This window comes from Genypterus blacodes, unplaced genomic scaffold (assembly GCF_046128005.1).
Source record: "Genypterus blacodes isolate CSIRO-AG114 ecotype Tasmania unplaced genomic scaffold, CSIRO-AGI_Gbla_v1 ptg000052l_1, whole genome shotgun sequence".
Lineage (NCBI taxonomy): Eukaryota > Metazoa > Chordata > Actinopteri > Ophidiiformes > Ophidiidae > Genypterus > Genypterus blacodes.
Window position 1 is genome coordinate 4,162,595 of NW_027466864.1, and position 19,141 is coordinate 4,181,735.

The 19,141-nt window shown below is 40.0% G+C and overlaps 1 protein-coding gene across 1 annotated transcript in view; it reads left to right on the forward strand.

The window, feature by feature from the left end:
- tgfb2 (transforming growth factor, beta 2) overlaps window positions 1-18,762 on the forward strand; it is a 31,116-nt gene extending 12,354 nt beyond the window's left edge. Inside the window, exons 2-7 of the mRNA XM_076150529.1 lie at window positions 10,008-10,171; window positions 11,608-11,740; window positions 11,826-11,936; window positions 12,384-12,558; window positions 13,225-13,378; window positions 13,705-18,762. Coding sequence (XP_076006644.1) covers window positions 10,008-10,171; window positions 11,608-11,740; window positions 11,826-11,936; window positions 12,384-12,558; window positions 13,225-13,378; window positions 13,705-13,863 — 896 coding nt within the window. The 3' untranslated portion in view covers window positions 13,864-18,762. The remainder of the gene's footprint in view (window positions 1-10,007; window positions 10,172-11,607; window positions 11,741-11,825; window positions 11,937-12,383; window positions 12,559-13,224; window positions 13,379-13,704) is intronic.
- Window positions 18,763-19,141: the final 379 nt, after the last annotated feature.

The window sequence follows — 19,141 nt, forward strand, 5'->3', positions numbered from 1 at the left end:
GGACATCCCTTCACCTCCCTCCTATCCTTCGCTCCCCCCACACAAGAGCATGTCTTATACAAGTGAGAAAAACTCAAAAATAGGTCAAATAGTTTTCCCGCAAGTAGCTCCCAGCGTTTCAGCCCTGCAGAATTTGCTGTCTGTTTCCATTCTCAAATGGCGTATTTGATTCTGAGGTTGTGAACGGTTGCATCCGGTAATGCATTTGTGAGTTTGGGGGTCGTCTCACAAACAGATGTAATCTCCCTTCTACTCTTAAAGCTTTATAAATCTAGTTTTATTAGACCATTGTTATCGAACCATAAAGGTCGACACAGTGACTGAAATGTTATTGCACAAAATGACCAAGTATATCACTATGTGTGTGTGTGTGGGTGACAGAGAGAAAGAGAAGAGAGAGGGAGAGAGAGAGGGGGGGGGGGGGGGGAGGGGGGGAGGGGGGGAGGGGGATGTGATGGTGCCAGGGCTCCTACCAGTGCAGAGACACATGTGTACACATGTGATTTTCTTCATGCCAGTACATCTGCAAAAACAGTCACAGCTGAATCACTAACAGCTTGGGATCACAGCATAATTATTTCACAGCAAACGTTTCCATTTATGTATTCCCACACTTTCAATCTGTTATTGTTCAACTCATGGTGAGAGGTGAAAAATATGGCTGTCACCTGTTCAGGTCTTGAAAGAAAAGCTCAGTTGGGAAAACCAGATGTGGGAAGTAATGATTATTTAGTCAAGTACTGTATTTATCTATGCTGTTATACTTACCTTGAGTATTTTGTGAGATTTTCTATTTTTGTAAACAAAGAACTTACACCAGCATGCAGTCCTTCGACTGATTTGAAAGCAGGATAACTGTACTCGCACATCCAGGTGTGTAAGAGCAGCTGTGGCCAGGGGAGCAGGAAATTACAAAGAGACAAAAACAAATATCTAACAGGAAGGAATAGAGTACGGCAAGTGATCCCATATCCAGGACGAGGATCTAAATTCCACAAAGATGTGGTCACTACAAAATCAAAAAGTCGGTGAAAAGGGTCAAGTAAGGAGAGAGCTTTTCCATGCTTTGACCAGAGAATTAAAAAGAGAGTGAGTGTGAGCCTTTATCTCAGTTAATATGAATCATTGCATGGAGATTACAAAGATACACACAGACACACACCACCACAGCCCCTGTCTCCCCTCCTCCTGCTGTGGCCAAAACACGGCTGGTTTCCAATGGGGTGGGACGGTGGTCAGGTGAAGCATACTGGTGAGGTTGTGTTGTGGTGGTGTTCAGGTGGGGGGAGGATGGATGGAGCAGTGAGCGCCAACACATCAGTGTGTCCTCTAGGGCGAGGAGCCAGCATGCCTCCACCTATTATGGCCTATCATGGCTCACTGTGGGTACGTTTACTTGAAATATTTGGATATAAAGTATGTTTAAATATATTTAGACATTTATGGTCATTGAATGTTTTTCTATTGTGCTGTTAACTTGATAACAACTGACGCTACATGAAACTGCTAGTGTGAATTAGCCCATTTCTTGGTGTTTCAGGTCAGGAGTTGGTCTGCTGCAGGTGTCTGGTTTAACGGTCCCTGATCCCATAATCTGAGGTTCAAATAGATGTTATGTTGGACATTTTTTTAACGACTTTGACCTTTTCATGTTATAACCTCAGACTCCCTGATGGTGTAAAACAGCCCTGTAAATTTGAGACTAACATCAGCCGAATCGTTACATCCTCTCATGAGAAACTCTGACTAGCAGCAGGACAGTATTGTGAAGTTTGAGGGAGGGAGGAGTAGCAGAGATTTTAAACTTGTAATCAAGACGGAAGAGACGCAGTCTGCGAGCATTTGTTATGTAAATTCCATTTTGAGTCAATGTAGTGTACATGCCAATGTCCAACGCGACCTCAGTCTGTGGTAGTGGCAAAGGTTTCCCAATGACCCTGACTTTTTTGACATCCTGTCTTTTACCATGAAGTAGGTAACTGCACATGTGACGTCCTGCTGCTTCTTCATATGAGGTCATGTAACTGCTTTTGTGGAACTTGTGGCAGCATGTCTTGCAATCTGGTTTGATGTGTGGTCTGATCAGTGATAAACAAACCTGCTGAAAGGTTTTTTCAAACTCATTCACATCTTTGATGTCCTTAATGTTTCCTCAATACACAGGACAACGCTTTGTTGTTCACAGCCTGATGGGAGCATCACCCCCATCATGATTGGTAGTGGTTGTGCTGACGCTACACTAAGCATATGTGCTGCTTGAGGAGGCAGGGACCACATATTAGTTGCACTTTACATTTAAAATGGGTAAAAACAAGTCTTATTGAATTGTAGTAGTAGTTTAGTGTCAACCATCATCACCGAAGATCAATTGACCTTCTGTGTCAGGTGATTACTTGTGTCCTATGTGTCAACCAGCCAAATGTAAATGCTGATTCACATACATGTAACATCGTTTAATATGGTGCAGCCTAATGTATCAGCACCTTTAATCAACAACAACCAACAAAAACTCAACCATATACCAAGCTCCCTTACTCTGTGGTCCTGCTGTTTGCTGTATGCTGCAGATGGTCACCTCTCTGTGGTGAGTGTCAGCCAGTGTGTGCCCGGCTCTCACTCATTCATTGGAGCTGTGGGGGTCATATAACCACTTGTTGGAAACGTCTGGTTGTGAGCTTTCACATGGTTTGAAGTATATTTAGATCAGTACTGTGATCATCAACACTGGATGAATGGAGAAGTATATTTATGGGCTGGATGAGGACATAGGAAGCTAATGAACTAATTTCAGACCCTTTATAACGTTAACATCTGTTTCTGTTGAAAAAAGAAGAATAAATGTGTAGTATTTGGTTCGTGTGGCTGTTTTATTTCTATTTTATGCAGGGCTTTGTCGAGCTTTGTGATTTGGTTGGCAAGTATAGAAAGATGAGAGAGTCTCATTTGTAATGATGCCCCATAATGATACTGATGAATGATGAGATTTGATTCAACAGTGTTTCAGATGCAATTAAGGTTCAAATTCAGATGCAAATGTTGTAGATACGTTCAAAGTTGAAGGACTTGGTTACATAACAAAAGGGAAAAACAGAATTGTTTGTTTTGTATAAATATGGATATTTATGTTGGATAACTTAAACATCTCTCACTTAATCCACTCTTCCTGGACATAGGATAGAGTGGAACTTTAGATGGTGGATGTTTAAGACCTCTTTATAAGTCCCCTCGGGTGTGTCTTATCATATCATCCTTATCTTGTGCAGGGCTGCAGGCGGCTGAAGCCTCCTGGAGCATGAGAGGCCCTACTCATAAAGTCAGAAACTCTGTCACACTTGCATTCATACAAACAGGGGATTCAAAGTTTCCATTTCACGTAACCTGCATTTCTTTGGGTTGTTTGGGTTGTGTGAGTAAACCACAGCACCCAGAGGACACCTACACACAGAACTGAGTGACACTGAGTCACCTTGTTGCCTGTTTGTTTGCTTTCAACTGTGATGGTTCCCAAAATGGGGTACATGGACACTTGAGGAGATTTAGGGGTCCACAGCATTCACAAAATGACACATAAGTTGACTGAAATGTACTACTTTAACTAATGTGTATCTCTTGTGTTGCTATCGTTAATTAAATTGTATTACTTGTTCAATTTAAAGCAGTAATGATTTGAGTTTTTGTCAGAGGTCCAAAAGGCACTGATTCTGTCTCTGAAGAATGTGGGGTCTTCATGAAGTCTGTAGTTTCTGCTGACAAAGCCACTCCTAATAGAGTTTGCAGGCCAGGGAGGAGAGAGCAGCCAGACCCTCAGGAAGGAAGCCCGGATGGATCCTCACAGAAGTTTCCTAAAGTATCCGTGAACTTAGGAATTCTTTGGTCAGGAGGGCATTCAGGGCTGTAATATCTAAAAAGCAATGGTTAATTTAATATAAACCATGCTTTACTTCCAACATCCTACTGTAAGGAAGCTATTTGCCAGACATAAGCAGTACATAGGTTCACATGCCTCCTATCAATGCTCATGTCTGTACCAAGCAGCAGTGATCGAGCTTCTCATTCTCAACTCGTCCAATAAAGTCGCTTAGATCAGTCCGATTTGCTGGTTCCACGGTCCTACATTTGTCTAAGCAGTTGTAAAATGTCTTTCTGACGGTAACGAGAGCAATGATTGCGAGGACAGCTACACTGACAATTGTTATTTATGTTTTGGCTGTTGATTCTCACCAGTAGGCGTCACTAGTTTTCTCAAACTAACCTAAAAATACTGCCATTGCTACTGGAACACACACACACCTTCAAACTTTAAACGCACCCCTTGTCCACTCATGCACCATCATATATGATCATAGATCACTGATATTATTTTCTAATAAGAGTCATATTCCCTGCTATATACACACTATTCTATATACTCATATATACTAAAAATGCTAATATGACAGTGCTACCTAGGACACATGGATGCCTTTGGCAGTGTGTCTGCTTTACACTCTTTGTCACATCGCTCATGCTTGTGTGTTGTCACTGGGATGTGAGGTAATGGAAGTCCTGAGTAATAAAGTGACTGATTAGAGGAATCAGGATTGTGTATCCGCTGTGTGTGACGATACTCCAGTGACATGAGCAGGAAGGCCCAACGTCTTATACTGTCTCCCTCTCTCTCTCTGTGTGTGTGTGTGTGTGTGTGTGTGTGTGTGACGTGACATCATTGCCGTGCCCGTACTTCTGTTAGTACAGGATGGAGTTGTGCCAGTTGTGGTGGATCATTTTCATGTCAGGTTTGGATAACTCAGCAGTAATTTGGGCTGACGCTGCTGTATAACACTGAACTTTCAGGCAGAAAAGCAATGGTTTGCTTGTGTCCCACACCCTCAACCGTAGGTCAGAATTTCCCTTTGGCTCTCACATTACTGGGACACATCCATACAGTATGTGTGTGTTGTATGTGCAGTACACGTGTATTTGCAGGTGTAAGAAAAACCTTGTGAGCCTTTACCTGCATTACTGCACTTACTCCTCACTAAATGCGGTCTGATCTTCATCAAAGTCACAACACCAAACAGTCCTACTTCACAATGTTTAATTTAATATTCTTTAAACATTCATAGTCCAGGTGGATAATAACGTGTAGGATCTCCATTAGCTGCAGTGAACAGATTTGCAGAACGGTGAGGAAGAATCTTAAACGGTTCCTCCCTGCAAAACTCCTTCACTTCCTCAACAATATTGTTGCAATTTCATGCCTGAACAGCCAGAAGGGTCATTCCACAGCATTTCTATTGGGTTAAGGTGTAAACTCTGACTTGTGCATTCCACAACACAAACTCCCTTCTCTTTAGACCATTGTTTTGTTTTTGATTTTGGTCCTTCTCTTCATGGATCATACAATGTCTGTTGTGTGTTAGGTGATGAACTAGAAACTTCTTACGATACAGTTTTGAACTTGTTGATTCCACGATTGCTTTCCTTCAGATTGCATTTGTTGGACTATTGTTCAGCCATGGAAGCTCAGCACCTAAATGGAACCTTTTGTGTTCAAATGATTTTGATACCAGTGTAAGTTTGAACTTTGACTTGCACACATAAAGAAAAATGTTGTAGAAATAATAGAAAGCACTAAAATGAAAGCCCATGTTTTCTCCAATGATTGAGCTCATTATAACTTTTATACAGGTTGAGTCCAAGCACCAGTTACAATGGCAGTATAGATAGAGGGTTAAGGAGCTGGAAACTGTTTTCATTAGTCTGGGCGTAAGTGGAGTTTTATTGGCATATTCCACCACAGCTTTCACCGCAGGCCGGACAAAATGTAAGCCGTTATCTTCTGTCTATTGTCAGTATCCAGGTCCTGGTCCCAGAGGCAGCATGCCAAGCTCAGAAGCCCAGATTTCCCTCTCCATGGCCAAGTTCTCCAGCTTGTCCTAAGCGAGCCCAAGACAGTTAGGATATATAATAATGCATCCTGATTAGATCCCCAAACCACCTCAGCTGGCTCCTTTCAATGCAAAGCAGCAGCAGTTTTACTCTGACCTCACTCCTGAGCTCCTCACTCTTACTCCCTTAATCTATTATTAGTCCCTGTTGTCAGTATGTTTGGGGAAGAAATTCTTGGAGGTACATTTTAATCCCTTCTCAGGTTATGTATTTACTGTGATGCAGTGCTGGACAGTGGACAATGACATGCAAGCCTTGATAAGGGAGTTTGGGTCAAGAATTTTAGTTATATTTTAGTTCTAGTTATGAAATCAGTGTCTCAAGATGGTTGGCTTTTCCACTATGACAAGAATGACGTGACGTTTATTATTATTTAAGATATCTGAATATTGACTGTTTAATGAGCTACATCTCTGAAGGTTCACCTGATAAAGTAACTGTGTGTTTGTGTGTGTGTGTGTGTGTGTGTGTGTGTGTGTGTGTGTGTGTGTCTGCATGCTATAAGCTCCATGTGCTGGCCTGGCTTTAGCCCTCCCCTAAACTTCTGGTCAATGTGCCCAGTGTAGTGTTGAGCACAGCAGACTCATTCACAAGGCTGTGCAGTAGTTTGAGTAAACACTCTTTCAGCCGGCTGCTGAGAGCTGAAAGTGACGTTCCTTGCTGACGGATGGGAAGGAAACGGAAACAAGCAAGAGAATCTAAAGTCTCATATCCTCATCTGGTCACCTATCAGTAAAGATAGACAGACAGACAGACAGACAGACAGATAGATAGATCGAGTAAATGCATACACACATGCTTAAAGTCGGGACACGTTGCTGTAATTCTTTTATATAAATGTGATACTATGAGCAAAATCTATGTTTTCAGTATCACACACACCAGCTGAGCAATCATAACCAACATTATATTTAATGCTCAGGGTGCATCTGTTTTTGTGAGATGGCAGCCACATAGATCTTTGAAGCGTTGTCCAGAATGAATTAAAAACTAAAGAAACTAGAAAGCACCTAGAGATCTCTGACCTCCACAGATGTACAACTGCATACGAAATTATGATTATAATGTTATGTATACAGTATATATACACAATACACGTATACACACGCACACATATATATAGTATGACAACTTTAAGCGCCACTTTTCAAGCCTGAAAGAACCTTATTTGCAACAGAATAGATATTATAGGTGTGGAGATCAATTGCTTTGCTTTAAAGTTTAAACTGTGTGTTTGAAACATTGCAGTTTCTAAACCGGATGAATTTAGATGTCTCATTTTAGAAAGAAAATATGTTATCTCAGTGTGTTGATTGATTGGTAGATTTCTTTCTCAGGTAAATAACCTTATTTTTGAGTCTATTGTTGTTAGGCATAAGTAATCCATAAACAAGTGATTCATTTTCACACCAAAATCAATTAGTCCAAAACTTAAACCATGACATTATCAGTGTCAGTACATCTGGTACCACAAAGAGTGGAAATGTAGAGTCATCAAAGGGTGAAAAAACAAAAATTCCATTCAGTCCAAAGCAGCGTCAACAAATGCAGAAATAGAAACGTAACAATGACATTTAATTGAGCTATTTTGAGACTAATAACTTGGAAAGGTGGAATGACTGTGGAGTTCTCTCCTGATGGTGAGGATGCCAGTTTTGTACACTGGTGTAATTTGGAACAATGCTTAGGAAACTCAAACTCAAACTATTTCAGTTGTGCTGAAGTACAAGAAATTCATCTCAGACTTTTTGTAAAACAACAAAATATATACAGTAAAAGCATAACTGTGGTGCTTCAAAATAGGATAATATCTTATGTAACGTGGCAGAAAATGTGCCAGATTCGCGAGAAGAGTAAGGTCACAAATGACCTCAGCAACTTTTATTATATCCCCAGGTCATGTTACTCCTTTGCAAATTGAACAGAACAACTGAAAAGTACAACACAGACCCACTTACATGACTTGTTTATTGTGTTAAAATGACTTATAAGATTCCATTGTGATATTTCAATGTGCTCAGACATGACTGGTAAACACATTACAAATCAAACAACATCATAGCTGAGGTACAGCACTGTCCCACCAATGTCAGAAGCCTCGGCCCCACATATCCTGCTCACCCGCTGGATATGTAAGTAAAAAGTATAAGGAGAGACGTTGAGCCTTGCTGAAACACAACACCAGCAGAGGTATTTCATATGTGGCTGTGAGAGGCTGCAGAATTGGCTGGACAAACACAGTCAGGGGTTGAATTTGACACAGTAAACCCTCCACAGGATTTTCCTGGGTCGCATTGTATTTCTGCTCTCTAGTTACTCACATTGCTCTGCAAAATCCACTCTGTTTTTTATTTATTTTGGATGCATCCAGTGATGTGACACTGACCGCATTATTTCTGAACAGTTTGAAACTTCTGTAATATTTTCTTATCATCATTATTGGGTCGCTTGCATATGTGATTCATATCTGATCTCTGGCTATGTGACTCCATGTTGGCACAGTCTGGTAAAAAATAAAATACACATGGAGGACAGCAAGAGACAACACAGAAAAGGAGAAATGTGTTAGGTGCAGATGCTTCCAAACAAGCTAAACTGGAGGGGGGGAAATCATTAACAAAGCACTTTGAAAAGAAAGTGTCTGAGAAATGGCCGTGCAGGGTTCATATTTATGAAAACTTTTCTTTTCTTTTTTTTTAAATGTACACATCCAGGTAAATTTCCAAGTCTTTTCCATTTCCAGGTCTTTTCCATTTCCCGGTCTTTCATAAGATAAGATAAGATACTTTATTCATCATCATGTCATCCTTCAGGGCAGAGCTGTGGTGACTGTAGTGGGAGAACCTCAAAAATAAGAATGTGAACCATTAAGACAAAATGATCAGATCTGACCAAAACAATCTGAATTAAACAATAAGACATTTAATGAGACTTTAGATCAAGAAGGCACACATTTTTCTTGGGCTGCACAATCGCCAACAAATAAAAATAAAATTCTCAATATACTGCTTTATATACTGTAAGTCTAAATGTGGTTTCAGTTGCGTGGTGTGTTTCAGAGTTATGGTACTTTAGAGTAATAGAGTCATCCTGCTATTCCTATCAGAAACTATTATACAGTAGGTATGAAAGTATGGAGTCTGCTACACCCCCAGACCCCCGCCCCCCTTCCCCTATTCAACCGTCCTGATGGTTGCTGTGGTTGTTTTCTCTCTCTAAACAAACCACACTGTCTTGCTAATCCTGGACTTTTGCCTTACGTTACAGACATCAATTTAAGACCTCCGGGCCTCCTAATGCACAGTGGTGTGTGTCAAACACTCCCCCACCGCACACATGGTTTCCAGTATTACGTTGTGCATGCTTGTGTGTGTTTTTGTGTTTAACAGCATCTGTCAGACATGGTAACACACATGGCTGCCAATGTGTGTGTGTCTGTGTGTGTCCCAGTACTACAGTGGAAGCGCCTGTCAAACACACACACACACTAACACACATGGGTTGAAGCAATGAGAGTGATTGCGCTGCTGCTACTGTGCGTGGCTGTCACACTGAACATACTGTGAAAGTGTTTCCCTGGGTAACAGAGTTAGTGTCACATGGCTTGGTTGATACCAATAGACTTATTTGAGATTGAAACATCTTTAAAGCTACTGAAAGTCACTCCAGAAATGTGTCATGGCAGGAGTGAAACGTCTGAAATACTGTTTAGACGAGGGTGCATTTACACATTCCAGTACAAATGTAAGGACTGATTGTGGCACAGACAGGTGAGATGATTACAATCAATCTTACCAACCCAAAATCAACCGCAATACAGTTGGCAATTCAAATCCATTGATAACAGAGTTCGGAAATAACTATAAGCAAAAAGTGAGGCGCTGGTACTTCATGAGATATCCTTTTCCCACACTTCACTTACAGTAGGAAGTATTCCACATGTAGTATATTACCTTTACCCTATTTATTGATGTATGTACTGTTTAAGTTGTGGATTATGTTTTACATTGAGTAAATATTTTGTCCACATTGTGAGGGTATGTACTCAGATCGGCACGTCTCTCTCCTTTTTGTAGATGTCATCTCTCCTACCCACTTCAACCCTTACTTCAGACGCCTGACATTCGATGTGTCATCCATGGAGAAGAATGCTTCCAACCTTGTGAAGGCTGAGCTCAGGATCTTCCGTCTCCAAAACCCGGTGGCCCGAGTGTCTGAGCAGCGCATTGAGCTTTACCAGGTACAAACAGTTTCCTCTGGACTGGGTAGGAGAGACCCAGCCCATTGTTTACAGAGCTACTATTGGGATCATTGCAGTTTGGTTTTGTGTCAATGACATGAACCTGTTTTATATATGTATTTTTACCTGATACTGGGCCCTGAAGTTAAAGACAAATAACTGTAATAAACACTGGAAAATACACGAATACAAGTTCAATGGATGTGTGTGAGTGCACAGTAAGGAATTCAGGTCAGTGCCAGAGCTCTATAGTCACCCCAGGCAGCCTGTCTGTCAGCTTGTCTGCACCAGCCAGTTCCCATACCATGTTTACATCCAGACCAGGGGATGACAGCTGGACTAAACACAGCGCCAAACGGAGAGATTTTCTCATGCAAACAGCTGCTGGATGTGTGTGAGGGAGTAAAGGACGGGCCGGTACAAAGGGGTAGACCTGATAACAAGAAGCACTTACTCATCCATCACATAGAAACTCGTTCATTCACGTGTATACATGGCAAAACAGCTCCTCTAAAAGGTTTGAAAATATGCAGCCATTATGTCCACCATAACTTTACTGGATGGGGCAGTTAATTCACTCTGAAAAGAGTATCTCTTTAACTTTTTTCAAGAAATCAAACATTGTCCATTCACCTCTCGCTGCAGTTTTAAGTCCCCAGGATACAAAACTGACCATAACACATATTCCTTTGAGTTTGAGTCCTTCTAGCATCAGTGTCCACTCTCTATACCTAATGACATCTGTACAGTTCATAACAGTGACTTTTAATTCAGTGTGGTTATATGCAGCGTGTACATATTATATACTGCCTTCACTGTGATCAAAAATGCAAGATGTATACATGGATGAAATTGACAGGATCATTTACAGAACACATATGATGACTTGTTTAATGAGAAGGCTACACCAGGTGTGGATTCACATGTGGTGGCAGATTATTATGTTTACATGTTTTTTATTTGAAACCATTTTGTCCACACAAGTAAACCACAATTAGTACATTACATTACGATCATTTGGCAGACGCTTTTATCCAAAGCAACTTACATTACATTACCACCCTTCGCAGAGCAATTAAGGGTTCAGTGCCTTGCTCCGGGGCACCTAGGCAGGGGCTCGAACCGGCAACCCTCCGGTTCCCAAGCGGAAGCTCTACCCACTGAGCTACTGCCTTTACCCTCTAGTAAAACAGTAGACTCACAAGGAGATTCTGATATAGAGAGAAGCTGGGTCCCTATTCCATATTACCCATGAACACCATACTAACTTGGAGGGGTGGCTTGTGTGATCATAGGCGTGTAGGTTTACATATAGAATCAAAGTAGTGGCTGTGTCCATGTGTATACAGTTTCAGTTTGCACTGTGAAAGTGTATTTTAAGCCTCACACAATAACTGCACAAAATAAGCTATAGATACATTGTGTTGATTCCACAGATTTTAGGACACAAAGATCTGACCTCCCCAACACAGCGGTACATTGACAGCAAGGTGGTGCGGACACAAACAGAAGGGGAGTGGCTATCCTTTGATGTGACAGAGGCAGTGAGTGAATGGCTGAACCACAGAGGTAGGTGCATGTTCATGATGTTTAGTCTTTCCTGCCACTTAATATTTTAAAATGAACTTTTCTCATAATTTCTGTCTCTCTGTAGATAGAAATAGTGGATTCAAGATCAGCTTGCACTGCCCATGCTGCACATTTGTCCCATCAAACAACTACATTATTCCCAACAAGAGCGAGGAGCTTGAGGCGCGCTTTGCAGGTGATTTGATTCACACATCAAAAACTTGTTCAGGGATTATGTAAATCTATATACATGGTGCCTGACATGTGTCTTAAAGTCACTGTGTTTACGTGCACACTATACTCTCACATCTTTTTGTAGTGAGATTACCGCATGTATCATGACAGGTGAATATATGCTTTAATTAGAGACGCAATATGTACAGTTTATTGATATTTATTAATTAATCAAATTGATCTCTGTGTGAAATAAGGGATTTGGACACAATGACCACAGCTACATAATCACTTGAGTGAAAACAGCAGGTTTTCTTTGACATTGTACCTATTCCTTTTGAAAACAAGCTAAATAATGACATTTTGTTGTTTGTTTATTTGTGGTTTATGCTTTAATATTTCTTTCATACACATGGATACTGTACATGCAGTACAATTCAGATTGCTGATGTTGTTCGCATGTTTCCAGGTATTGATGACAGCTTCATCCACGGTGGGGACCTGAAGGTATTTAAGAAGCGGCGGCACAGCGCACGGTCTCCACACCTTCTCCTAATGCTGCTGCCTTCATATCGTCTGGAATCGCAGTCCCAGCACAAGAGCCACAGATCCAAGAGAGCCCTGGACGCCGCCTACTGCTCCAGGTACCAGCCCAGAGTCACCAAACTTATTTTGTACTAAATTAAAATAAAGATGAATTTGTCTAATACCAAAAAACCTACAATTAAGGTTGTTTGGAAATTGAAACTCTCCCATTGGTGTGAATAAGTTGGTCTCTTCCGTGTCAACCATGTGATGGACTGGAATCTGTCCAAGCACCCTGCCTCTCATAGCATAGGCCCCAGCCCAAACTGATGGTTATTTCAAGATGAATATGTATAAAAATGAAATTAAACAGAAGTAAATTAAATATGAAAATGATGTTACCTGAGAGAGCCTTTTGGTTCCACTGTAGTTTTGATGTGGATTTGTAGATTCACCTGGTCTGGCTACAGTCAGAAACATGCATCATATCAGAGGTGAATATCACAAACTGGCTGATAACTGTTTTTAAGTAAGAATTCCCCAACTGATCAATTGATGAAATGTTGTATGGTTTGTTATGTGGAAGGAGCTTCATGTCATGAATGAACCTCAACAATGACCAATAGAAATGACACTATCATACTTTACCCTCACCCTCACCTTTGGGGGTTTGGGGGTTTGAGGTGAATGGTAGACAATTTGGAATTCACAACAAAAAAATGTGTGTGTGTGTACATGTTTGCCACTAATGACATTCTCACCTTTGTCTCTTGTGTAATCCATAGAAACGTGCAGGACAACTGCTGCTTACGGTCACTCTACATCGATTTTAAGAAGGACCTCGGCTGGAGGTGGATCCATGAGCCCAAAGGCTACAATGCCAATTTCTGTGCTGGGGCATGTCCATATCTGTGGAGTGCAGACACCCAGCATTCAAAGGTGAGGAAGAGGTTTAGGTTTAACAATCAGTTGAGACAGAGCAAATGTTGGTTTAATAATAGCTGATCATCTGCTTAAAGATATGAAACAAACAAAAAGCTACAGAGATGAGTGCTCTTCTTCCCTTTGAAACATTTTCACTTCGCCTACAGCTAGTGTTTCTACCGGCTTCAAGCAAATATCTTCAGAAGTTATTGATTAATATTATCCTTTGAATTTCAATTGACGTTCACAACAGTTATGGAAAGGTCATAAAAATGTTTAGGAATAAATTTGGCTAATAAGCGATAAGACTGATCTGATGCTTGTGTTCCACCTTTGTGTAGGTCTTAGGCCTGTATAACACCATCAACCCTGAAGCATCAGCATCACCCTGCTGTGTCTCTCAGGACCTGGAGCCTCTCACGATTCTCTACTACATTGGCAAGACACCCAAAATAGAGCAACTCTCCAATATGATCGTCAAGTCTTGCAAGTGCAGCTAGGAAATCCCCACAATCAAGCACAAACACTCTCCCTCCTTAAGACACAACTTGGGCATACAGTACACAGAGTCAAACTACAACCATGCTATCTCTATTACACTCTATTATGCACTATTACACACTTCACCAGTTCACAATCAGGTATGGTGTGTTGGAGATTATAGGTACTGAACAAAAGTGTGCTTATTGAAGCCAAACAGTATAGACATAAAGACGTGGCTCAAAGTGTTTCAGTTAAAACCATACACTTTTCTCTTCAGTGAGATTGACAAAAGTAATCGCATCGACAATTCTTTATGTCATATTTAATAGAACTGACACTATTTATTTTCGATTTAATATACTACTTTGACTTGTATCTGTTTTCCTTGGTTCACAGTTCCACAGTACAAATGATCTTTCTGTTCAATCTGGGCTCAGTCTTGCTCTTGTGGCCACATTGAGAGAGGTTTAGCTATTTAGCAACCATGGTCACAAGAAAATCATGCTGTCTTGAGATGCTGTTTTAGACTTTATCTTCACCATGATTGACAATTATTTCTTTCTTATCTTCTCAGACAACTCTCCCTTTTCTTGACTTATTGTAAGATTAAAGACACCAGTGATACTAATTCAAGAAAACAGTCTTCTTGAAATATCACTACAATCCAGTTAGTTATTATTATCAACTCTAAGGGGTATCAATAATTCTGTCCACACTATTTTCATTTGTTTTATTATTTAAAATAACATGTTACATCAAAAAGCAAAAGTAAAGTGTCAATTCTATTAAATATGGAGACTTAGGGTGGATGGTGATTACTTTTGTCAGTTTCAAATTATTTCAGAGAAAATGTTGCTGGTTTTTTTATACCAAAACTTTTAGCCACATCTGTACATATACACCATAGCTGATGAGTGTTACCACAATGGCAGAATCTAGATTTTGATACCAATGCTAAAGGTACAATCGTAAATTATTTTTGTATGCACAACCTAGTCGAGGGATATTTTCCTGTATAGTTTTATTTAGTTTCACACTGACCAATGACAAGCAAACCTGGGCTTGTGGATAGAGTTATCCATAATTAATACATTAAATACCTTAATAGTAGCTTTGGTCCAGATTACACTTCAAACTGGCAAACCTCAAATATTCTTCATACTTGATGAAATATTTGACAAGTATTTCAAAAGTATGTACCATGTTCCTGGAAAATGTAGCAGTTTATCAATGTGTGTAGATGTGCTCATGACGACTCAGCAGTGGTGATTCCTACTTATTGCAATTTGGTTCATCTGGCGTACCCTCAGAGATCTTAGATGTTGATGAGAAACTTTTGGGGTAGTGTATGTATCTCTGCAATCTCAACATTATCACATAAACGGGGATATCGGAACACATTTTCACCATAGAGGGAGTGGTTGCTATGAGGAATTGTGTATTTTCTGTGTATTTGTATCTTCACATAATTATAAATGGGAATATAAACAGGAATGATGGCACGCATTTATTTTTACGGAAAAGGCCTTGAGAAAGGAATTAAAACCCTACCCAGTGTTACTGCTCACACACTCATGGTGAGCCATGCCTGGCAAATTAGCTGCTGGCACAGCAGGACTTTCAACTGTCCACTACAACTTCAAGAGAAGCATATTTAGACCTAAAGCCACCTCTCATTTAATAGCAACCAGATGCCGGTTCTACAAAACTTGGGCTCTCAGAGATGAAAGTTAACAATCTCGAGTGAAAGCTAATTTCTCTTTTACAGTGTCAGAAATGTCTGACCAAAATCTCACAATTTGACTGCTGCGCCGACACACGCTTATGCGCTATGATTCACCAGCCATTCATTAAACAATTGCATCATACAGTTTGCAGGAGGCATAAGCTATAGTTGATGTTGATTAATGTGTTTACTTAGATTGATTTTATGCTTGCAGGACCCCTTTGTGGGGGGGAATCTTGTAAAATTCAATCATCTTTAGCAGTGGTATCAAAATCTCACACAAACACACATGCACGGGCACACACAAACACACACACATACACAAAGTGACAAAGATATGGCTTTTGTACAGGTATGTCTGTTTTTTTCTTTGTTTTTTTCTGATTTTGAAGGCCCTGTCAACATGTATCACCTCACACACTTGTCACACCAAGAGTATGGCAAACACTGGAAGTATAAGTGATAAGTGTATATATGTGAAATAAGTCCTTAAAGTAACCCTGCTTCTAACAGTTACATGGCACTTCACTCCCCTCTCTAACTCCATCTACAGTTTTAACATTCAAATCATACCACATCCTCCTTCCTATGTTCTTCTGTGTTTTGTATTTTTTAAGTTTTGAAATCTATAATGTATGGTTAAAGTTTGACACCCAGCACCAGGGGAAAAGTTTATCACGTCAACATCTCACTGTCCTGATACACCAAATAACAGACGAGGCAAAAGAAGCCAAGATAGTTCCATTGCCAACCTCATCATGCTTATACCATGACCACTTAGCACAGGCAACAGGACAAGCTTTGCCCAATCAGCATCATCTTTTCACATTATAAGTTCAGTTTGATATGTTTTCCATTGACACTAGGGCTGGCCCAAGTTGGTGTTGTTTCTGAACCAGTTTTCAAATAATCTGTCACCAAAACAGTTACATTCATAATCAGTGATAAAAGACATAGTTGCTGAAGAGTTTTTCAGCTTTTTCTACAGGCTGAGCATTACAAAGGGCTTCCAACCCAGAGGGCCAATGGGGTCAGTTTACAGAAGAAATGATATGTGATAGGCACATGGGGATTGTAGCCAATCATGTGCCATTTCCAACATGCCAGTGTTGCTGTCCTGGAGGCAGACAGACACAGAGAATAGGGAGTGTGTGTCTGTTGTGTGAATTAAGTGATGATCTACAAGTCTACAAGTGTTCACAAATGACTGAATTGGTTCATTTGTTTTCTGCAGTGACAGAAATGTGAACCGCTTAGTCACGTGAACCGCTTAGTCACGTATGCATTAACCAAGTGTTATATATATATATATATATATATATATATATATATATATATAATATATGTATATGTATACTGTATTTGTATATATATACTGTATATGTATATATATATATATATACTGTATATGTATACTGTATATGTATAGTATTTATATAAAGAATAGTAATTGGAAGACTCAAACAATATGGGCCAGCCCTTAGTAACCATAGCCTTGTAAACTATTTTTGCAAAGGCTACCTGCACTTTAATAAAGCTGCACTGATGGTGCAGAATGGACTGGAGCAGTCAGACAAACCTAAGCATGTTTTTTTCTGTGGTCATAGTATAAGTACATTAATGACTCTATTATGTCCTTAAATGTGTTAATAATGAAGATAGATGAGGCAAACAACACTAATGAGGAAAGTAATAAGTATTTTACATGGCTGTGGTATAAATAATAATGACTCCTACTTGCAGTTAACATGTTAGAACATGTTTTTTGTTACTCCTAATAACTCAACATTGGTCAGTAATGTACCACCTCTTATCTGGGTCGGGCTTGTGGAGGAGTCATACTAAGCAAATTAGCCCTCTCCATATTTCCCAGGCCATCCATAGAATGTATTTAATATAATTATTACGTATATGTATGTGTACATACTATTGTCAAATAGATCCTATGGATGGCCTGGGAAATACATACATATAGATATAAATGATATGTATGTATAATACCTCAAGCCTATTCCCGGTGTGCCCCGTGGTTTGGGCCTGACACACGTCCCTATGTACCTCAACTGGATCCTTTCAACAGTGAGAAATCTCAATCAGGTTCTACTCCAGACTCTGTCCCTCGGGGTGAGTCGCCTTGCAAAGGAAAGTAATTGTGACTGCGTGTATCCTTAATCACATTTGGGTCACTACCCAGAGCTCATCACCAGAGGTAAGAGTTGGAGCCTAGGTTGACTGTTAATTGAGAGCCTTGCCTTCAGGTTCAGCTCTCTCTTCACCACGACAGTTTGATACAGTGTTTGCATCACTGCAGACACTGAACCAATCTGCCTATTGATGTCATGCTCCACGCCACCTTTACTGATGAACACGACCTAGAGACACTTGAACTCCTCTCCAATTTCACCTTACATTAAAATGCGATGCTCTTTATTGAGATGCATTATCTGGCTAATGACATCCAATGTTGGGATTGGCATTTACACTTTGCATTAAAAGGGGTTATCAGTATTTTGATTCTACCTGCTTTGTAATAGGATCCACATGAGCTATGAAAGGTCTGGGTTCAAACGTGGTGATGTTTGTGTTTCTTTTGTGAAATGAAGATAATAATACATTTGGGGAGATACTGTCAATTAGACAAACGAAAAATGTGTATTACATGTTAAAGGAAGTAGATAGGCCTTCATAGAACCAAGAATGTTATGTTAAGAGTCCATTGTCTTTGTGTCATGTCATCACTTCATCTGTCACGTGTCACCCTCCTGCTAGTACAGAGCTCTCATTTCACCCACAAACTCATAACAACTGTCAGTCATTATCCTTTTGTTTCTTAAAAAACAAATTGCACTGATGCTGTTTTTAGTTATTGCTAATTTTAGTCTTTTAAATACCCTTCTTTAGTTAGTCACAACCCCCCTCCCCCATTATCAAAGGAGGAGTGTTGACGTAGGTGACCTGACCCTGGCCCCTTTGGGTGCTTAGTGCCAGTGGACTTCCTGAATAGCAGGGGGGAAAAGTGCAAGGAACCAACTTCGTCACAATGGAGCTGTTTTCTGTTTTTTTATTTGTTGTTGTGATGATGATGGTGGTGATGGTGATGATGGTGATGATAATGTTGTTGACCCACTATGCTGTATTGTAACACAGTATTATTGCGGTGCTCTAGTGGTAAAATAAATTATTTATGTTTCAAGGTAATTTTGTGTTCTTTCAGATTTTTTTTTTTTTTTTTTTGCAGTGACACCAAATTCATAAGGTGGCACTACTAAACTACATTCACTCACTGGAAAGAAATGATATTATGCTGTAACTTTGATCTCATCTAATGTCTCTTATGCTTGTTTTGTGAAAGCTGCAGAGCCAAACAAAAGGGCTTGTGTTTCTATTATTTTTGGAATGCAAACCTGCAAACAATATATAAACATATAAGAGAATATATAAGAAAAGAGCACATGTAAGAGAGTGATTGATTAAAATTGCAACCTATGAGATAAAGTCTGGATAGCTATGGTTATGCTGTAGTTTAAAATAATGTTGGCAAGACATCTACTTTCACAAGACAATATCCT